Source organism: Panthera uncia (genome assembly GCF_023721935.1).
Source record: "Panthera uncia isolate 11264 chromosome A3 unlocalized genomic scaffold, Puncia_PCG_1.0 HiC_scaffold_12, whole genome shotgun sequence".
NCBI lineage: Eukaryota > Metazoa > Chordata > Mammalia > Carnivora > Felidae > Panthera > Panthera uncia.
The window spans coordinates 5,699,804-5,718,871 of NW_026057579.1; the positions used below are offsets into that span (position 1 = coordinate 5,699,804).

The 19,068-nt window shown below is 47.0% G+C and overlaps 1 protein-coding gene across 2 annotated transcripts in view; it reads right to left on the reverse strand.

The window, feature by feature from the left end:
- NCAPH (non-SMC condensin I complex subunit H) overlaps positions 1 to 16,262 on the reverse strand; it is a 33,348-nt gene extending 17,086 nt beyond the window's left edge. For both annotated transcript variants that reach the window (XM_049652207.1, XM_049652206.1), the window contains exons 1-8: positions 16,182 to 16,262; positions 11,687 to 11,906; positions 11,436 to 11,526; positions 10,435 to 10,527; positions 9,974 to 10,109; positions 9,175 to 9,299; positions 2,373 to 2,562; positions 618 to 709 (exon numbers count right to left, since the gene is read on the reverse strand). In XM_049652207.1, coding sequence (XP_049508164.1) covers positions 618 to 709; positions 2,373 to 2,562; positions 9,175 to 9,299; positions 9,974 to 10,109; positions 10,435 to 10,527; positions 11,436 to 11,526; positions 11,687 to 11,906; positions 16,182 to 16,200 — 966 coding nt within the window. In that variant the 5' untranslated portion in view covers positions 16,201 to 16,262. The remainder of the gene's footprint in view (positions 1 to 617; positions 710 to 2,372; positions 2,563 to 9,174; positions 9,300 to 9,973; positions 10,110 to 10,434; positions 10,528 to 11,435; positions 11,527 to 11,686; positions 11,907 to 16,181) is intronic.
- Positions 16,263 to 19,068: the final 2,806 nt, after the last annotated feature.

Sequence of the window (19,068 nt, forward strand, 5' to 3'; positions counted from 1 at the left end):
TCGAGTTTCCAGCCTCTCCTCCCACCTCCCCAGAGCCAACGTTCTCATGATAGTAAAGCGCTGAGGAAGTTTATATTGTGCAGCACAGGATGAAGCTGTATTGTCATCAGGCACATTTTGTAAAACATGAAACAGGAATCTGTATCCATTAACTACATGTTTAGAGAAAACTGTTTTCCATGGAGACCATTTATTCTGGAAGTGGTAGTATGTAGGCTAAAGGGGGCCATACTAAAAATATACAGAGGAAAGCTCTACACATGACAATTTCTCAGGAAACTCTGTGCCAAGGGACTCAACCCTGAAGAGCAGGAAATTCCTTGAGCCTGACAGCAGCCTGAGACCAGAGGACTGGAATTAACCATGTTAGAGGGTAAAGCTAATTAAAAAAATGCACACCCAGGAATGACAGGGCTGCCTCACCCTCCATTCCTAGCCCCCAGGTTTTAGTCCTTACAGAAGTGCCAAGGGAAATATTTTCTATACTCTTGGCCAAATAAAAATGATGCCACAGTTTTGGTTCTCACTGGGCAGGACTTGTCTTGGGCCATCTCACTGAAACCATGAGCAGTTGGACAAATGCCCAGAGCCCTTAGAAGTCTAAAAGTTGAACTCACCTCATTATGTGCCTCGCTGTCCCATTTAGTGAACTGGAACCCGGCCAGGGAAGGGCAGATCTGGCAATCTTCCACACACTGTTGCAAGGGCGCTGGAGAGAACAGAAGATGGCAAAGAGGGACGATGGCAAAGAATGTGGATGGAGCACACTCCTCCCTGCTCAGAACGACCAGAGCAGCACGATGGAGATGGGAGGCTCAGTTGCGTCTTGTTCTGTGGCAGAGGCTGGCTGGAGGCCAAGCTCCAGGTCACAGACTTCTGTCCAGTGAGAGGGTGGTACTCCAAAGACATACCCACACTGGAAGCAGGCTCCACATTGGCATTCCAAGAGTTACTGAAACATTAGGGCAGAAACCTGAAGCACAGACATTTGACTCTGAAATGGACTCTGTGCCCCTATGCTATAGCTGGGAAATCAAAAACCCTTCCAAAAAGTGTACCAACTGGGGGTACCTGGGTGGCTCAGTCAGTTGAGTGTCCGACTTCAGCACAGGCCATGACCTTGCAGCTCGGGAGTTTGAGCTCTACATTGGGCTCTTTGCTGTCAGCACAGAGTCCACTTCCGATCTTCTGTCTCCCTCGCTCGCTCTGCCCCACCCCTGCTTGTGCTCACTCTCTCTCTCTCTCTCTCTCAAAAAAAAAAAAAAAATAAACAAAAAAAAAAAGTGTACTAACTGTGCAACCAATCATGCAATGCTACTTATTTTAGTCCCAAACTAAACTAGTTACCTCACAAGATTAAAGTCCCAGTTGGGAGCATAAACTTGGAAATAGATCATGAGCACAAAACAGCTGTACTTAGAAAACTTTAGACGAGAATCGGGGCGCCTGGGTGGCTCAGTCGGTTAGGTGTCTGACTCTTGATTTTGGCTCAGGTCATGATCTCACAGTTCATGAGATCAAGCCCTGCATCAGGCTCCATGCTGGGCGTGCAGCCTGCTTAAGTTTCTCTCCCTCTGCCCCTCCCCTGCTCACACATGTGCACGTGTGCACTCTCTCTCAAAGCAAAAAACAAAAAAAAGAAAAAAAACTTTATACAAGAATAGAAAGGATGAAAATGGGCACCGTAACATCTGTGTGGCCCTGGGGGCAGGGGGGTGGGGGGGAGGACCAATTTCATGCAACACATAAAAAAGACTGCACACAAGTGTAGCTACTACATTCCCGCACCTGCCATCCCCCCCCCCCGCCCCCCCGGCTGTCACAATTTCTCAGATGATTCAGAGGGGTATGGACGGTAGGATGGGAGGGGGGATAAAACCCTTTCCAAGCCAGTATAAGGAGTTAACAAAAGGACAGGTCCATTCTCAGACCACCACAGTGGAGTCTGAAAATAATTCACAATGCCCTCTTCTCCTCAGGACCCCCTGAATTGGTAACAAAAGAACAAGGCCTCCCTGGCTCACCAAACGCCTATTTTAAAGCTCCTTTCCCAAGTCCAAACTGTGACAGGCCAGGCTTAGCCCAGGGCTCTAAAACGTGACTGTGCGAGCTGGCTGCTGACAGGGGCACACGAGGGATGCAACACATATAGACCAGGTGGGCATCAGCTACTTACTACTCTTATTAGACTCCATGCTGCAGAGAGGAAGAGAAGTTAGTTTCTCCCAAAAGGATGCCCAATTTGGCATTCCAGAGGCACCTTCTGGTAATTTAGCCAAGCAACATAATGACAGGCTTATTACACTCCAGGGCTGTACGGAAACTTTTCTGATGACTGAAATGCTCTGGTGAGACGCACTATGTGTACTCACCCTTTAAATCTGTCATTTCTACCCAACCTAAATCTGGCAACTCCAGGGGTTCTTCAGTGGAGAGAGTCTGGACATCGGAAGGAAACAGCAGCTCACTTCTGTAGTCATGGCAGTGGAGGGTCGAGAGAAATACCCCCGCTGTGCTGCACTCATCGAATGAGGCTGCTGTCTTCTGAAACATGGGATCGATCTGAACGTAAAAACAGAGGGAACCGAAGAATTATGGAATGCAGCCAAAGCAAATATAAAATCTCATTCACTGGACCCTGCTTATACACAACTGCATATGCTGGATTGAAGTATCTCTGCACATGATCCAAACAGGTCGAGGGCTTTCTGATAGGTAGAATCTCATCCTAGCAGATACCAATTGAAAAGGAAGCCTGTGTGTGGTCAGATGAATAAATGCATAGTGCTCAAGTACACGGTAAATGGGAACAAGCTTCTACTGTGTCAATCTGTTTATAATCTACACAGACAGTATCCCTCTGCTGGTCTCTTTCCATAAGTCACTGTTTTCAAATAGCTATCTCTAGTAGAATGCTATCACAACAAATTCTGTGGACTTAGAAAACCTGTATGAGGGATCTGTTCACAAGATCCCATTATTACTCTGAACAGAAATATTTTCACAGATTTGAAGGAACACACTAAGAGATTGAGGGGAAAGACAGGCAGAGTCAGCAGGACTAAATGGATGGGTAAAACATGGAATAGGCTGTAAAAAGGCTCTCAAGGTTGGGATAAGGAGTAGGAGTGGCACAGCCACATGACACCAATCCCAAAGGCAGAACAGGGCACAGAGCACGAGAACAAGGACAGAGCAAGGCACACGCACGTGTGGCAAGAGGGCAGAAGTCACCTGATTGTACAGGTGGCCCTGCGACAGGAAACAGGTTGGGTAATGGATTCACAGGTTTTATGTCTCCGGATGTAGCTACTACGGAGAGAAGAGGCCTCAGGTGGGATGACAGATGTGGCTCTCTGGCTCTTTCCTGGCCCCCTTACCTCTGAGCCTGGCCCCACCAGAACCAAGACTCTCCTCTCGCCTTCCCAATAAACCTGTCTCACCATCCTCCTAGCCCGAGTATCACATATATCACCTCCACGTTCTTCCTGCCTCCCTACCGCTCACCCAGTCACACAGCCTGGCAAGTTTTCCTCCCCGCACATCTCTACCATCTATCCCTTCCTTCTTCACCCCTATTGCCACCAATACAACCCACGCCTAAGTTAACCCTTGCCTCTGGTCTTTCTCATTTCCCATTCCAAAAATACTAGTGTTGCTATTCCCATTCCCTTCCTAAAATGCTACCCAGACCATTGGCTTCCCACCTGGAGCCCCACACCTTTTGAGGTCCTGTGTGGGTAGTTAATGAAACTCAGCATTTCAAAGAGTCAATGCAGAAACTGTAAATGCTAAAATAAAACTGAAAAACACTAGTGTTCCTCACTTTTGTCTAGAATTACATCATGCTAGTGTAGGAACAATGGTCTTGACTAACACCTTTGAGTAATTTGAGGGGAAAATGAATTATTGCTAACTGCATAGTTTGGGTAGATAAAGCTTTTGTCTTTTATTTATGTATTTATTTATTTTTTAAGTAATCCCTACATCCACCATGGGGCTGAAACTCACAGCCCCAAGATCAAGAGTCACATGCTCTAAAGACTGAGATAGCCAGGCACCTTGGGTAGATCAACCTTTTGAAACAAGGGTCCACAGCAAGGAAAAGAGAGAGTAAAAAGAGACCTTGGTAGACAACGAACTGCATGGTAAAGCCTAGGTGGTTTCAGCTGTGTGAGTAAATACTAGACAAACTCTAGTTTGGCTCTAGACAAACTTATAAACCACCCAGCTGCCTAGCTGCCTAGAATCACCTTCCTGGCAATCTCCATCTGAAAATACCTACCTTTCCTTTAAGGCCCAGTTTCAAATTTCACCTCTTCCATCAATTCTGACCTCCACCCACTCTGATTTCCTATACTATGTGCCTTGAACTTCCTTTCATTGTATCTATTTGTGCTCTCCTGGTTTAAAGAACTGGAGCATAATCAGGTTGGAATCTCTCATGACAGCAAACATTTTGCACACAGAGAGCTGTGTCCAAAACAGATCAGCTCATACACAAATAAGAGTTCTCAACTGGTCTAGACACACCCACAGAACATTTGCTTTCTCATCTCCATGCCATCTCCAAGAGAATGTGGGTTCAAGAAACAGTTGAAACTTCAAATTTTAGGTTTGTGACAATCTCTCCCTCTTGTTTATCTTCCAAATTGGGCTTTGGGCCATTACGGCAGATTACAGAGCAAAAAAATACTTTCTAGGATGGGGTACTTGGTGTTTCTTCAAGACCAATGATGGGGCTCCTGAGTGGCTCAGTCGGTTAGTCATCCAACTCAGCCTGGGTCATAATCGCACAGTTTGTGAGTTCGAGCCCCGCATTGGGCTCTCTCCTCACAGCACAGAACCAGCTTCACATTCTTTCTCTCTCCTCTCTTTGCCTGTCCCCACCCTCAAAATAAATAAACTTAAAAAACAACAACAACAACAAAAAACCCAACACCAAAAGACGAATGATTTCACTTGGCCTAGATGTAGCTGACCACCACAGGCTTAGAGGGAGCAGCACTGCTTGCTCTCTCATTCTCTCTTTAGAACAACGGGAAAGGGTAGTTAGTGCAAGCTTCCTCAGGCTCCCTGGAACTGGGTCTACCTGGTCAGAAAAAAGATGATTGGAAACAGAATTTTCTGTAAGAGCTGAAGTTGGATGTAAGAAAGGGGAAAATGGAGAACTGGGGAGGGGACGGGAAGGTGGGAAAGAATTATATGGCTTCTCTTCAGATGTATGCAACATACTACTATGGATAAAAAGCAGTTTGCTAGGAACAGATTCACTACCACAAAACCCGTATGTGGATGGGACTAATGTCACCTGTTCTTACAATTTAACAGAGTGAGATTCAGAGTCTTTTCCCAAACCACACAGCTAAGACAGTGGAACTAGGATCTGAACTTTACATCACCTGCCTAGAAATCTGGCACTACCCAAGGTCAACGCTGACACATCGATAAATACAACTCTCTCTCCCCAAAGCACCCGCCACCCTTGTTTTTCCCCCTCCCTCTTTGGCCTTGGCCTCAGTGGATCCACCTTCCTCAGGCCCCATCCTGCCAATTCACACACAGTCCTCACACTAGCACAGGCTAGAGCCTCCAGGCAAGTCCAGAGAAGAACTGCCCCACCACTCAGAATAAGACTGGCAAGGCTCCTCTCTCCTAGCCCCCGCATGCTCAGCCTCTACCACTACCATCTGCCATGAGGCCACCAGGACTAATTTCATTATTACCCTCTATTTAGTTTATTTATTAGTTACGTATAAAAGACCCAGGACCCCCCAGGATTCTACATTTCCCAGGCTCTAAACCCTATACAGCTCCGACATCCCCTTTTTGGGCCCCACCCCCCTCTCTTAACAATTGATAATTTCTGCCAGGGCCCTCTAGACTCGGTCAGTCATCACCGAAATTCCCTACATTCCCCCACTTCTTTCTTCACCTACCAGCTGTAACTCATTCATTTTCAATGGGGGTGATATCATTCTAAAGGAAGTGAAAACGGGTTCTGGGAGAGGGTGAAAAAAAATCTCAGAAGTTATAATAACTTGCGGTTCTAAGCCTCAAACTTACCTGACAAAATCTTATTCCTTTATAATTCATTTCAGGGCAGGGGTAGGAAGACAATATCTAAAAAGGCTCTGGAGGAGGAAGAGAATGACAAAACGCTAAGGGGCACTGCTCGAATGAAACCTGCTGTCTGCCCAAGGACACTGCTTCCCTGCAGGCTCACCAGTGCGGCTGCTTCCTCTTCCGCAGCTCTCCAACCGACCGCTGGCCTAGATGTGGGATAGGTGAAGTTCCTTGTTCCTCATCGCTGCTTCCAGATTACTCTCCTTCCCAAGTCCTAAAACCCTCAGCTTTGAACGTAATATAAGGTCAGACCTCACCACCCTCTGCCCATATGTTTTTCAGTCGCCTTCCAATCCCCAGGTCTACCCAATTCTTGGGAGACCTTAATATGCACTCTTGGCTCATTACTATTCTCCAATTTTACTGCTGTCATAGTTTTTGGTGGTTTCAATATCCATCTATCCATCCATCCAGCACTGTGGCCTCTCAGTTCCTTGATATCCTCTCCTTCAATGGTCTTGAGCTTCATCCTGAAAATCCCAGGACTTCCAGAGATCCCAGCATGAACCCCACACCTCCTGTCTTTTACTCCCTCTCTTCTTCTCTGAAGTGAATCCTGACCATGACTGCAGCCTCTCTGTTGCTCAACTCTAAGTGCCCCTGACAGTCACCTCACATCTTTCCAGCCAACACCTTCTTGTCTCTAACACCAAGAAGTCTTTGACCCACCAGGCCCTACAACCACTGATCATACGGCTTTATGCTTTCCCTCTTTTCCCCACCAAAGTTCCATAAACACTGATCGTAACCACCCCCTCACACACGATCTTCACTCCAGTGCTCCTTTCTAGCTGTGTCACACTGATTCAGCCGAACACAATCCTGTATTAAATCCAGCTTTCCGCCCACTTCACGCTCGCACCCACACAGCTAACCACTGTCGGAGAAACACACAAAGTCACGTTGACTGAACCTACTTTATATTCGTCTGCCACGGCCTTCAAGTCAACCATGAGTATTGTCTGGCAAGCAAACTCTACTTCCCCAGTCCACTTGCTCACCCACCCTCCTACCTTTTTCTCTCCTCAAACCTTTACCTTTCCTCTTCCACACAGTCAGTTGATGGTCTGGCTTCCTATTTTCAATGGGGGGGGGAGTGGGGGGGTGCTGGTGGGACACAACCAGAAGGGACTACCTGGAACGCTCCCACACGTGCACACTTGCATGCCATCTCTCACCAGCCATGGGTGCTCCTTAGCCAAATCCTGTCGACACTGTCCATTCCCTTCCCTTCTCACGAGCTCAAAGACTCTACTTGAGCAAGTCTCCTCCATTCTCCACTAGACTGTTCCCATCAACAAGTAAACATGCTGTTAATTCTCCCATTAAAAAAGCAAAAACCAGGAAAACCCTCCAGACCTTACTTTCTTCTCCACTTGCCACCCATTACTCTGTTCCAAATTATAGCAAAACTCTTCAAAAGAACAGCCTATAGTGTCTTCATTCCTCTCTTGCCATTTGTTTGCCCCCATTTATTAAGAAAAATTTCAAGCCTACAAGAATGTTGAAATAGTAACAAGAACCTCTGTGTAACTTTTATGTAGATTCCCCATTGGGTAACATTTTGCATATCTGCTTTCTCTCCTTGCCACCCCCACCGAACCTTTTCGGAAGTAGATATTGTGACACTTTACCTCTCTGCCAGTTATTAAGGTAGTGCTTCTCAGACCCAAACCAACTTCGTATTGTCCGCTCTGTGATGCTAGCTCTAGGACCACATTTAGGCTTTGCCAGCAGCTCCCTGTTCGGCTCCACCAGTAGGGGACACTAGAGGGAGCTTGCAAGGCTACAGGAAGGGACTTGCTTCTTTCTGTAGGCTTCCTGTTGCTGTCACCCAGCAGGACTTCTTCACCCCAGATGCACTAGCTGAGTTCAATTTGCACTTTTACTCACACTCACAGAACCAGCCTCACTGTGTGCCCCTCACAGACACCAGCACCAACCAGAATGCCTTCCTCAGAGGTCTGGGTCCTGGGTCCCACAAGCCCCTCTTCCAAACTCAGGGACACTGAGCCAAGCAGCACCCCTTCCTTGGTCTGAGTTTCAGCTCCATAGGCCCTTCCTTCTCCAAGAACACCAGTGGCCCCAGGTTGCCACTTTGGTAGAGCTGATCACTCCCTCCTCCCTGACACTTTCTCATTTGGGTGCCACACCCTCCTGGTCTTCCTCCTACCTACTGAATGTTTCTTCTTTGGCTCTTTGAATTCTTAAGATTGGGGTATCCCAGGGCTCAGTCCTTTTTCTACATATGCTCATTCTGGTGATCAATTCCAGTCTCTTGACCTTAACTGCCATTTACAAATGTCATGGAGGTAGGAGAATGTAATCTAGTCCACTGTTGGTGGCATAGTAGATTGGTACGACCCAATGGAAATTCTATGACTCAGAATTTTCTTACAGATACATCCTCAGAAGAGCACAAATATGTACAAGAATGTTCACTGAGATACTGTTTTTAATAGCAAAATTTTAAAAAAGCTTGTACCAACACCTTTGCTTTAAATTAACTATGCTAAAGATAAATGAAGCCTCTGGCTGCCTTTAAGCAGATTCCTTAGGATTTGCCAGATCGTAAGGCTGTTTACAGCAAGGACTCTGGAGCGAGGCCACTTAGTTTCAAATCCCAGCTTGCTTACTAGCTGTATCATTTTGGGCAAGTTACTTAACGCCCTGTACCTCAAGCGAGGTAACACAGCTCAGCTCACAGGCTTTGGGCAGGATAGGGTGCCCAGTAAATGCACAGTAAAAGTTAGCCATCATTATCTTTGCTGCATGTACTAGGAAAGAAAATTAATGGTATGATCGATTAGAGTCCTTGGTAATTTGCCATCTCTTTTGACTCAATCATTCTGAAATATTGTGGGGAAAGCAGGGACTTATACCTGTCAGTCTTCACTATAAAGCTAAGGGATGATAATGCAGATGCCAATTATATATTTTACTCCCTTGAGGCCTAAGCAAACGCATACCGGGCAGGCTTGGCTCTGCCGAGTTTCAGCCACTGAGGCTCCGAATTAGTCAGAGACCACACTGCACACAGTTCCTCACCTCACACTTCCGATCTGCTTCAGAGACATTGAGGTTGCTTATATTCTGTTCGATGGTTTTGTAGGAGTGCTTCTTCTTTGGCTTTTGAGCCTTTTTGGTTGTTCCTGTCTCAGTAGCACTTCCATCTGAAAGAAGAAATAAGACTAGTTACTGCAAGGATTGCTCTGGAGCACGTAACTAAACTAATTAACTCATGTTCTTCAAACCTCTAAAGAGCAATCATAATTGGAATGTGCCATTCTCTCAAAGCAAAAGGCTCATCTAATCCGCAGCTTCAGGGACGCCTGGGTGGTTCAGTCAGTTAAGCGTCTGACTTGGGCTCAGGTCATGATCTCGTGGCTCGTGAGTTTGAGTCCCATGTCAGGCTCCATGCTGACAGCTCAGAGCCTGGAGCCCGCTTCGAATTCTCTCTCCCTCTCTCTCTCTCTCTACCCCTCCCCTGCTCATGCTCTGCCTCTCTCTCAAAAACTAATCCACAGCTTCGGGAGAAACCTTAAGTATTTGGCTTCTAATACAAGCCAATTTCTAAAGCCCCCCCAAATCAGAAGCTCCCCCACTTGGTGATGTTTACTCAATCTTGCCTAAATAAAAGCCAAAAGTTTTAGTAAGGTTCTTCTCTTTTTTGAAGAAAAACAACTCTAGGGCTTAAGGATCTTCTCATACACAATTCTGAAAATGTTCATGTCTTCAGTCGAATGAGATTATTGATTTCCTACGACTTCATTCCAACATATTACTCAAATCACTACCTGCTACACCCTTAAGCCAGCCCCTTAAATCCAGATCTGAACCCACATACCTGCATCATGGTTCTCTACCTCTGGAGATGGCGCATCTTTGCCCAGCCCCCCGAGGACTCTGTATACATCGGCATGGACAGCGTCCACCCGCACAGCGTAGATCTTGGTGCTGGCATCCAGAGTGCCAGCGGCCACCTAGTCAAACAAGCAGAGCTATACTCACTGGAGGCATAAAAAGGAACTGCCGAACAAGCAAAAACACAGCAAGCTTTGTAAAATATTTACTTGCTCTTAAGAAAAAAATGACAAAGATTCCCCTAAGACTGACAGGGAATAAACAAAATATAACACAAAGAGATCTCTAGTTCATCAGTTTAGGAAAGAAAGTAAAGAAGCTAATAAAATGTCTTATACAAGGAAGGTTCTCATGTATTTGCAGAATTCAAGTACAGGGTTGTGCTAAATATCAGAAATAATCATCATTAATTCACATCCAAGAGAAGGTGAACATCCTTCTTACTTTAAAGTTGGTCGGTTCGGTGTCTTTCTGTTTAAGAATCTCTGACATGAAATCAATCAAGTGCAAACCAAAAGCATTCTTGGTAGTAATTTTCTGAAAACAGAAGAACGTAGAAAGGTTTGTTATTTATAGCCTAGGCTCATGTAAATAATGCTACCCTAATAGAGGAAGCTACGCTTTTACAAAGTAACAGCCCACATCTCACCACAGGTATCAATTCCCACAAACACTTGATGACAGGGCTAAATCCATACACGTATCTCCCCATTCTCAAGGCCCAGAGGGTGACAGCACACTTCCTGAGTTTTCACTGTACGCAGACCCTGTTCTAAGCACTGCACACAAAGGGACTCGGTCACCCTCAGAACAACTCTAGGAGGCAGGTACTAGTCACATTCTCATTTTACAGCGGACAATGCAGCAGAGTGCTTAGGCGACTTGCCGATACTATACAGCTCGTGAATGGCAGGGGCTGGATTCCAACAGAGGCTAGCTCTAGAACTCACACTATTAACCCCTAAGCAATGCTGCCTCTCTAGATACACTGCAGGTGGCGGGCGACCTTATCAAAAAGAGCATCGAAGGCCCATAAGAAACAGTAAAAGCATGCAGAAAAATATTAGCATTAAGAAGAGTCGCTGGACAATGAAAGCACATAATTATCATCAATTGCGCGTTCTCCACAGAATCAAGGATAGATTTCCCTTGTGATCAGGTTGCAGTATCTTCACTGATAATCCAGCAGATACTCACATTTTTCTTTTTTTTTAATAATTTTTTTAAAATTTATTTTGAGAAAGAGACAGCACGAGTGGGGGGAGGGGCAGAGAGAGAGAGAGAGAGAGAGAGAGAGAGAGGGAGAATCCCAAGCAGGCTCCGTGCTGCCAGAGCAGAGTTTGACATGGGGCTCAAACTCATGAACCAGCAAGATCATGACCTGAGCCGAAACCAAGAGCCGGACACTCGACCAACTAAGCCACCCAGGCGCCCCAGATACTCACATTTTCAGTGGATAGTTTGATACAGGTGGAGTAATGTTCTGTAATCTGTGTATTTGTAAATTTAGGAATCGTGGCTGAAACGTCAATATTCCTACACGAAAAACAAAAACAACAAACTCTGGCAAGGATCCATGATGCCCTAACCTTTCAAAATCCGGATCCAGAATCCCACATGGTATCGTGGAGATGCCAGACCCACGTGACCCGCGTCAGGACAGCCACCCAATGGAGGCAGCCCCGAATGCACTCACCTGCTCGATGGGGAGGCTAGCAAATGAGGCGAGTCTGCGCTGAACTGCAGGTCCAGGACTCGGGAGCGCCTCCGCTGCAGTCGCTCCTTTTCGTCGTCATTCTGAGGAAAGTCTTCAAGGACGGGGGTGCCAGGAGTATTGAGAGGGGCCTTCCGAGGCAGGGGCATCGAGAACACCCGTTCTGAAGGTGAGGAGGTACTGTGGGGGTGCCCACGGATTTCTGAAGAAAAAGGTATTCACTGTGGCTGACGGTGAAGGAGCCAAACACTTGCTCAACAAACCTTCCACGGAACATTTCCTATTCTAAAGTGGGCTTGGGGCCTCTCCTGGGGTGGAAGTTCACTGCACATTTGCCACCAAGATCTTTTCCAACTCGAATATTCCATGGCTAGAACCTCTATAGTTTACGTTTTTCTTGGTGTGACGGCCTTCTGATGCTTCCTTGACAAATTAATGAGGTCTGAAAGGAGGTCAAATTCGAGAAGGGCTGAGAATCAGTGGATTTAACCACCTGGAGGTTTTATTGGTGACCTCGACAATAGCCGTTTTCCTAGGGTAGCAGCGGGAGGAGAAAGTCAAACAGGCATAGATTCCAGGGAAGATAGGAGAAGAGAAACTGGGAGACAGTAAATGGAGACAGGTTTTCAAGGACTTACGTTGTAATAAGGAAGGACTAAAATGGGAGGGAAGCAGTTGAAAGGGAAGTGAGGTTGAGAAATTAATTTTAAGATGGGAAAACTCCAGCTTAGTAGAGAGAATGAAGCAAAGAAATTGTATTAGTTTCCTATTGCTGCTATTAACAAATTACTACAAACTTAGTGGTTTAAACCAACACAAACGTATTCTCTTGCGGTCCTGGAGTCAGAGTCTAAAATCAAGGTGTTAGCAGGGCTGTGTTCTTTCTGGACGCTTCAGGGAAGAATCTCCTTCCCTGTCTTTTTCAACTTTTAGAGGCTGCCTACATTCGTCCCATCACTCCAACCTCTTGTTTCTGTCATCACATTGCCTTCTGACTGTGAACCTCCTGCATCCCTCTTATGAGGACCACTGAGATTGCACTGGGCCCATCCAGATTATCTGGGATAATCTCCCCATCTCAAGACCCCTAACCTAATCATATCTGCAAAGTCCTTTTCAAATTATAATCTTGTATTAGTGTGTGTGTGTGTGTGTGTATATTTATTTATTTAGTAGCCTCTACAACCAACATGGGGCTCCAATTCACAGCCCCAAATTCAAGAGTTGTATGCTTTTCCAACTGAGCCAGGCAGGTGCCCCAGCAAAGTCCGTTTTACCACATAAGGATACCATATTCAAAGGTTCCAGGTATCTTTGTGGGGGGGGGGGGGCACTATTCACAGCGATCATGCAGAATAAAGGGTAAAAGTCACTGAACAATGCATTCAAGGAACAATGCATTCAAGGAAGTAAGAGCATTGCTTTTCTTACAGAAAGCCCATCCACAGCAAGAGAAAGGAAGCCAGACAACACAGAGATACAGGTAAGGGAGCAAGCACAACGGTGCATTTGTGGATGTTCCTTTTGGACTGTTTTAATTTTCTTAGTAAAATAAGAAGCACATAAAAACCAAAACGCAGTAGCTAAGGGTGAGGGCCAGGGAGGAGGTACTGGAGATTTCAGGAGAGAAAGGAAGGTATGGAATAGCCATCTAGGAGAAGGAGAGTGGATGAACAAGGGAATACAGCATGACTGCTGGGCAGCTTTAGGGTCCCCTTGAGACCATCACGTGAGCAGGGGCAAGGGGAGAGTAGGCAGAGTTGGAATTAATCAGGGTTGTGATTTTATGAAGAAAGTATACAGAGGCTGGAAGAGGGCAAAAGGCTAGAAGGGGTTAGAAGCATATGAAACAGAGTGATTATACTGATTGACCAGGGAATGTAAGCTAACGAAGGAGGGGAACAAGGACATGAGAGACATGAGGGACAGACAATGAAAAGTAATGAATATAGGGGCTCCTGGGTGACTCAGTCAATTAAGCGTCCAACTTCAGCTCAGGTCATGATCTCATGGTTCGTGGGTTTGAGCCCCGCATCGGGCTCTGTGCTGCCAGCTCGGAGCCTGGAGCCTGGAGCCTGCTTTCGATTCTGTGTCTCTCTCTCTCTCTCTCTCTCTCTCTCTCTCTGCCCCTCCCCTGCTCATGCTCTGTCTCTCTCTGTCTCAAAAAATAAAAAATAAAAAAAAAAAAAAGTGATACACAATTAACACTAAGTGTTGCCCATGTAAGGGGAAGGGAAAATAAGGGGCAAAGGGGGGGGGGGGGGGGGCGTGCTAGGTGGCTCAGTCAGTTAAGCGTCCCACTCTTTAAATTTTTTTTTTTCAACGTTTTTTATTTATTTTTGGGACAGAGAGAGACAGAGCACGAACGGGGGAGGGGCAGAGAGAGAGGGAGACACAGAATCGGAAACAGGCTCCAGGCTCCGAGCCATCAGCCCAGAGCCTGACGCGGGGCTCGAACTCACGGACCGCGAGAAAGCGTCCCACTCTTGATTTCAGCTCAGGTCATTATCTCACAGTTTCGTGAGTTACAGCCCTGAGTAAGGCTCTGTGCTGACAGCACAGAGACTGCTTGGGATTCTCCCTCTCTCTCTGCCCTTCCCCGGCTCACACTCTGTCTCTCCCAAAAGAAATAAACTTAAAAATAAAAACATTAATTGGGGCGCCTGGGTAGGCTCAGTTGGTTAAAGTGTCTGACTTCAGCTCAGGTCATGATCTCAACTGTTCGTGAGTTCAAGCCCCACATGGGGCTCTCTGCTGTCAGTGCGGAGCCCCTTCACATCCTCTCTCTCTCTCTCAAAAAAAAACATTAATTTTTTCAAAAGTGGTGCATAGGGATAAAAGGGAATAAATAAAATACAAGAACTTCACATGTTCCCCTGATAGCTTCCCACAGGCTGAAGAGTATGTTTGACATTAACTCTGAGGTGAGGTCAAAACAAACAAAAGGAACAGAAAGAAAAAATAGAAAAGGAAGGAGGCAAGAGACATATTTAGGGAATGAATCAAGAGGACTTGTTACTATCTGGATGAGGGCACTTCCAGAGAAGAAGGGGAGTTGGACCTTGAGACAAAAGACTTTAACAGAAATAGGAAGCACTGAAGGAGGAACCTAAGAGGGAAACTCAAGATGGGGATCAGAGGCACGCTTCAATTCTTGGAATACTCCTCAGATTTCTCTCGTTCAGATGATTACTGAGCTCAAAGACACTTTCTACATCTACTTCCTTACCTCCCATTCGTTTTTCAAACCTCTATGTCTGGCTACCACCCCCACCACTTTATGAAAACTATCTTGTTACCATCACCTACAACTTCTGGCTACTTTTCAGGCTTCATCTCTCTGTAGAGTTTCGGCAGCATGTGAAACAGATGAAAAGCCTTCAAGTGCTTCTTGAAACACTCCTGGTTTCTGTGTCACCGCTCTCTTCTGACGGTTTTTCAAGCTCCCCCTTCTCTATCTAGCTTCTAAATGCTGGTCCTGAGTGTCTTTTCTTACAGGGTCTTCCTAGCGTTCTCACCTGTTCCCATGGTTTTATGATCTATATGATGATGATGTCCAAATTTGTTCCTGAGTCTGCGGGCCACTTCCCTGAGTGGCCCATATCACTCCCCGGAGTGTCCAACTCTTATCCCAATGTTTACTGACCCATTCAACAGTCTCTCACATGAGTCATTTACCACGTCCAAAACGTAACTCTAAATTTCCAAACCTTTTACCAAGACCTGCAAAGGCCCTGCCTACCTCAAGGGCCTCACTCACTGTTCAGGCACAATGTTGCTAGTCCTAGCGGAAGCCAGGCTCTTTCCTCCTTGCCCTTTTATCGCACCTGCTTCTTCTCCCTAGAACCCGTTCCCCAGTCTCTGCTCTAAGACCTTCCTTGCATCCTCAAATGAAAGGGGCCCCTCCCCTTACTCTGCTATTCTCAATCACAGCACTCAGCCTCATGCGCAATTCTTTCGTTTGTTAACTGGCTCCCCAACTAGAATACAAGCTCCAAGAGGTTGGGATGTTATCTGTTTTGTTCTTTACTGTATCTCTGCACCTGACAGAGCGTTTGGCCCAAAGGGAGCGCTCAACGCTTACTGAATGAATGCAAAAATACATGCACGCGTGCGAAGCGTACGGCAGGCCCAGGAAAACCACCGTTTCAACGGAGACACACCGCGCACGGCATAGAAGCCTACAGGAAGGGTCGCCCCACACCCAGCGACCGTAAGGAGGAGTGGGGATCGGCCCAAGCGCTCCGGACGCCGACTGAAGCCGTGTCCTGATTGGCGGGGCACACCCCTCCCCCACTCTTCCTTCCCGCCTCTTCCTCTCGGCGCCTGCCTCTCCCTCCACCAGCAGAGCCCAAGACCAACAACTAGGCCGAGAATATCCGCACCTCCCGCTCAGTCCGCCCGCCGACCCTGCCCGCCCGGAGCACCGCTTCACGCCGACCCCTTCCAGCGGCACCCCGCACCCGCTCAACCTCACCTGGGCAGGGAGGCCCCATCTCGCTCTCCCTGTCTGGAGCTGGTTTTAAATCGCGCGCCGAGACGCTTTAACGGCGTAACGGCCGCGGTGACGTTTGCCGTGGGCGGGGCCAGAAGCGGGCCTGCGCAGGCCGCCTCATCCTCCGCCCGCAAAGGGGGTGTGCCGGGCTGTGCACTAGTGTGCTGCTTGGAATGGCTGGTTTCCTGCTCGGTTCCTGTGAGCGCACTGTAGAGGGTCCATGGACTCCCTGAAATAGCATGAAAACTCCCTCTTTTCGAGCTTAGGCGCGGAACTGGGCACTAGCCCACTAGCTGGGCTCCAGCGTGGAGCAGGACGGGCGAAGACACTGCTTTCACGCAATTCACTTTCTAACGATGGGGGCAGATTACTAGGAAACAAGGTTAATTTCTCATAGTGACCTGTATTATGAGGGCAGCAAAACACTAAGGAGGTAGAAAGCGATGGATGGGGTATGGGACAGAGGTGAGAAGGAGCCAACAACACGATGGACGGATCGGGCAGGCGGACAGGTGCGAAATGTTGTATATACAGTTTTGAATGAAGGCCATCATTTTTACTCACATTCTTGTGAAAAGCTTAATGGATATCTACACCTCCCCCTCCCCCCCCCCCCCCCCCCCCACACTCCTACCCCTGCCACACTAAAGAAAAGGTTAAGGTCAGAAATGAGATGGGTATAATTGGCACCTATCCATTCTTCATGTGATCCCAAGAATCGTATTATGGGAGGAAAGGCCAGGGCAATTTCCCCAAATATCTCTAGAATATCCTATAATTTCTTTTTTGTTTTTTATTTATTTTGAGAGAGAGAAGGAGAATCCCAAGCAGGATCTGCACTGTCAACACGGAGCCGGACCTGGGGCTTAATCCCATGAGCTCTGAGGTCATGACCTGAGCCAAAATCAAGAGCCTAACTGGCCGAGCCACTCAGGCACCACCCTGCCCCCATTATTTCTTACAACACACATCTGGCATTTTATGCAGTGTTTCCCCCTCAAGGGTGTTATTGGTATTCAGGGTGAAACAATTCTTGACACGTGGGACTCTGTAGGACTGTTCAGCAACCTCCACACCATTTGTCCGCTGAATGCCATCAGTGCCCCTCCGCCATTAAAAGTACTACCCTTTGTTGCAAACCTCTTCATAAGCCTATTTGCTTTTGCACAAATAGTGACCACCTTCAAATCTTTAGCGCAAGGCAGTGTGGAATAGAAGAATGCAGGTTTACAGTGTCTTTCAGCGAATGATTCTACCAGCCACCCAGGGACCCAAATCAGCACCCAGGAGCCATCCTGGATGCCTTACTCTCTATACACAATCTATTGTTGAACTCTTTTTACTTCCTAAAAAGCTCTTCAGCCCTGCGTCTCTTTTTCATCCATATTACCTTCTTGCTGGTCTGCAGCAGCCCCACACCTGCTCGGACACCCTCCTCATTGCACCCAGGGTGGTTGTTGCTAAGTACCTGTTGCTAAGTACCGACCTGTCACTTCCCAAAGTCTCAAACCATTCAAAAGTTCCATTGCTCTGGGAACTTCTAAAGTGGTCTAGAAGGCCCTACAGGGTCTGGTCCCTGCAGCCTCTCCAGCTTCATCTTGCACCTTGCCTCCGCTTACTTCCTGCCCTCCAGACACTTGGGCCTTCCATCAGACTCTCCCTCATCATGCCCATTCCCACAAGGCCTCTGCACATGCCATGTGCACATGTCCTCCACATAGGATCTCAACCCCATCTTCACCCAGTTGGCACCTGTCAAGTTTCAGCTCACATCACTTCCTCAGGGAAGCCTTCCTTGATACGCTCAAGTGTCCTTACCGGAAGTTTTAGTGGAATTTGTCACCTTTGAAATTTCACATCCGCTGGTGTGACTATTTCATGTCTGTCTCCTCCACAGGTTGTCAGTTCCATGAGGATGAAGCCATTGTTTTCCCAGGGCCCGGTGCTAGCCCCGGACACAGCAAGTGCTTGAATATGTATTGAATGTGTGAAGTTGGAAGACAGGCTTAAATCCTCGGTTGGGCATGTGAACCTCTCTGGGCCTCATTTTCTTCTCTGTTTATAAAACAGTGAAGATAATACCCCTTCACTGGACTGCTTGGGGCTCCCTGTGCTGGGAGGGAGAGCCAGCTCCGCCCCCTGCAGGCGGGTCATTCACCTCCAGATCTGAATGCCGTCTTTGTTTCTCGAGGGGTTAGTTGGGTGGAGGGTGCCAAAAGATTGAATGATTTATCAGTGGTATCAGTGGTATGCAAAACTCAATTGCTCTGCACACACCCCAAGTAGTGCCTCCCGCCCCCACTCCTGGTCTGCCAGAAAAGCAGTACTGGGGCCATTCCCCTTCCCCATTTCACTCCTTACCAAGATCTACTTCCCCGAAATGAATGGCAAAAACCTTTAGGTGAGGAACGATACCGTTATCGGTTGGCGACCTGAACAATCTTTCGGCTTCAAATTTGCCCTGACCTTCCATCCTGCAGCTGGCTTGTATCATAATATAGTTCATGATATAAACAAGTCACTGGGACTCAACAGGCATGTAGTGCAAATGGCTTTACGTTCATTTTGGCCTCTGAGCAAATGCCTTTAATTTTTGTACGTGATACGAAACTCCTGACCTAAAGACTGGGCTAAGGACCAACAATTTCTGTCTTCTAGAATTTCTAAACAACACACCACCCTTTATCTTAATGTAGTGCTTTTAGCTTTTCAAAGCATGTTAACTCCTACATCTTGATATTCCCAAGACCATGCTGGAAGGTTGCTAGGACATGCACTTTCCTCCGGGCTCTGCCTTTTACTAGCTATGTGACCTTGAGGAAGTTGTGTACCATTTCTTTTTCTTTTTTAAATTTATTTTGAGAGAGAC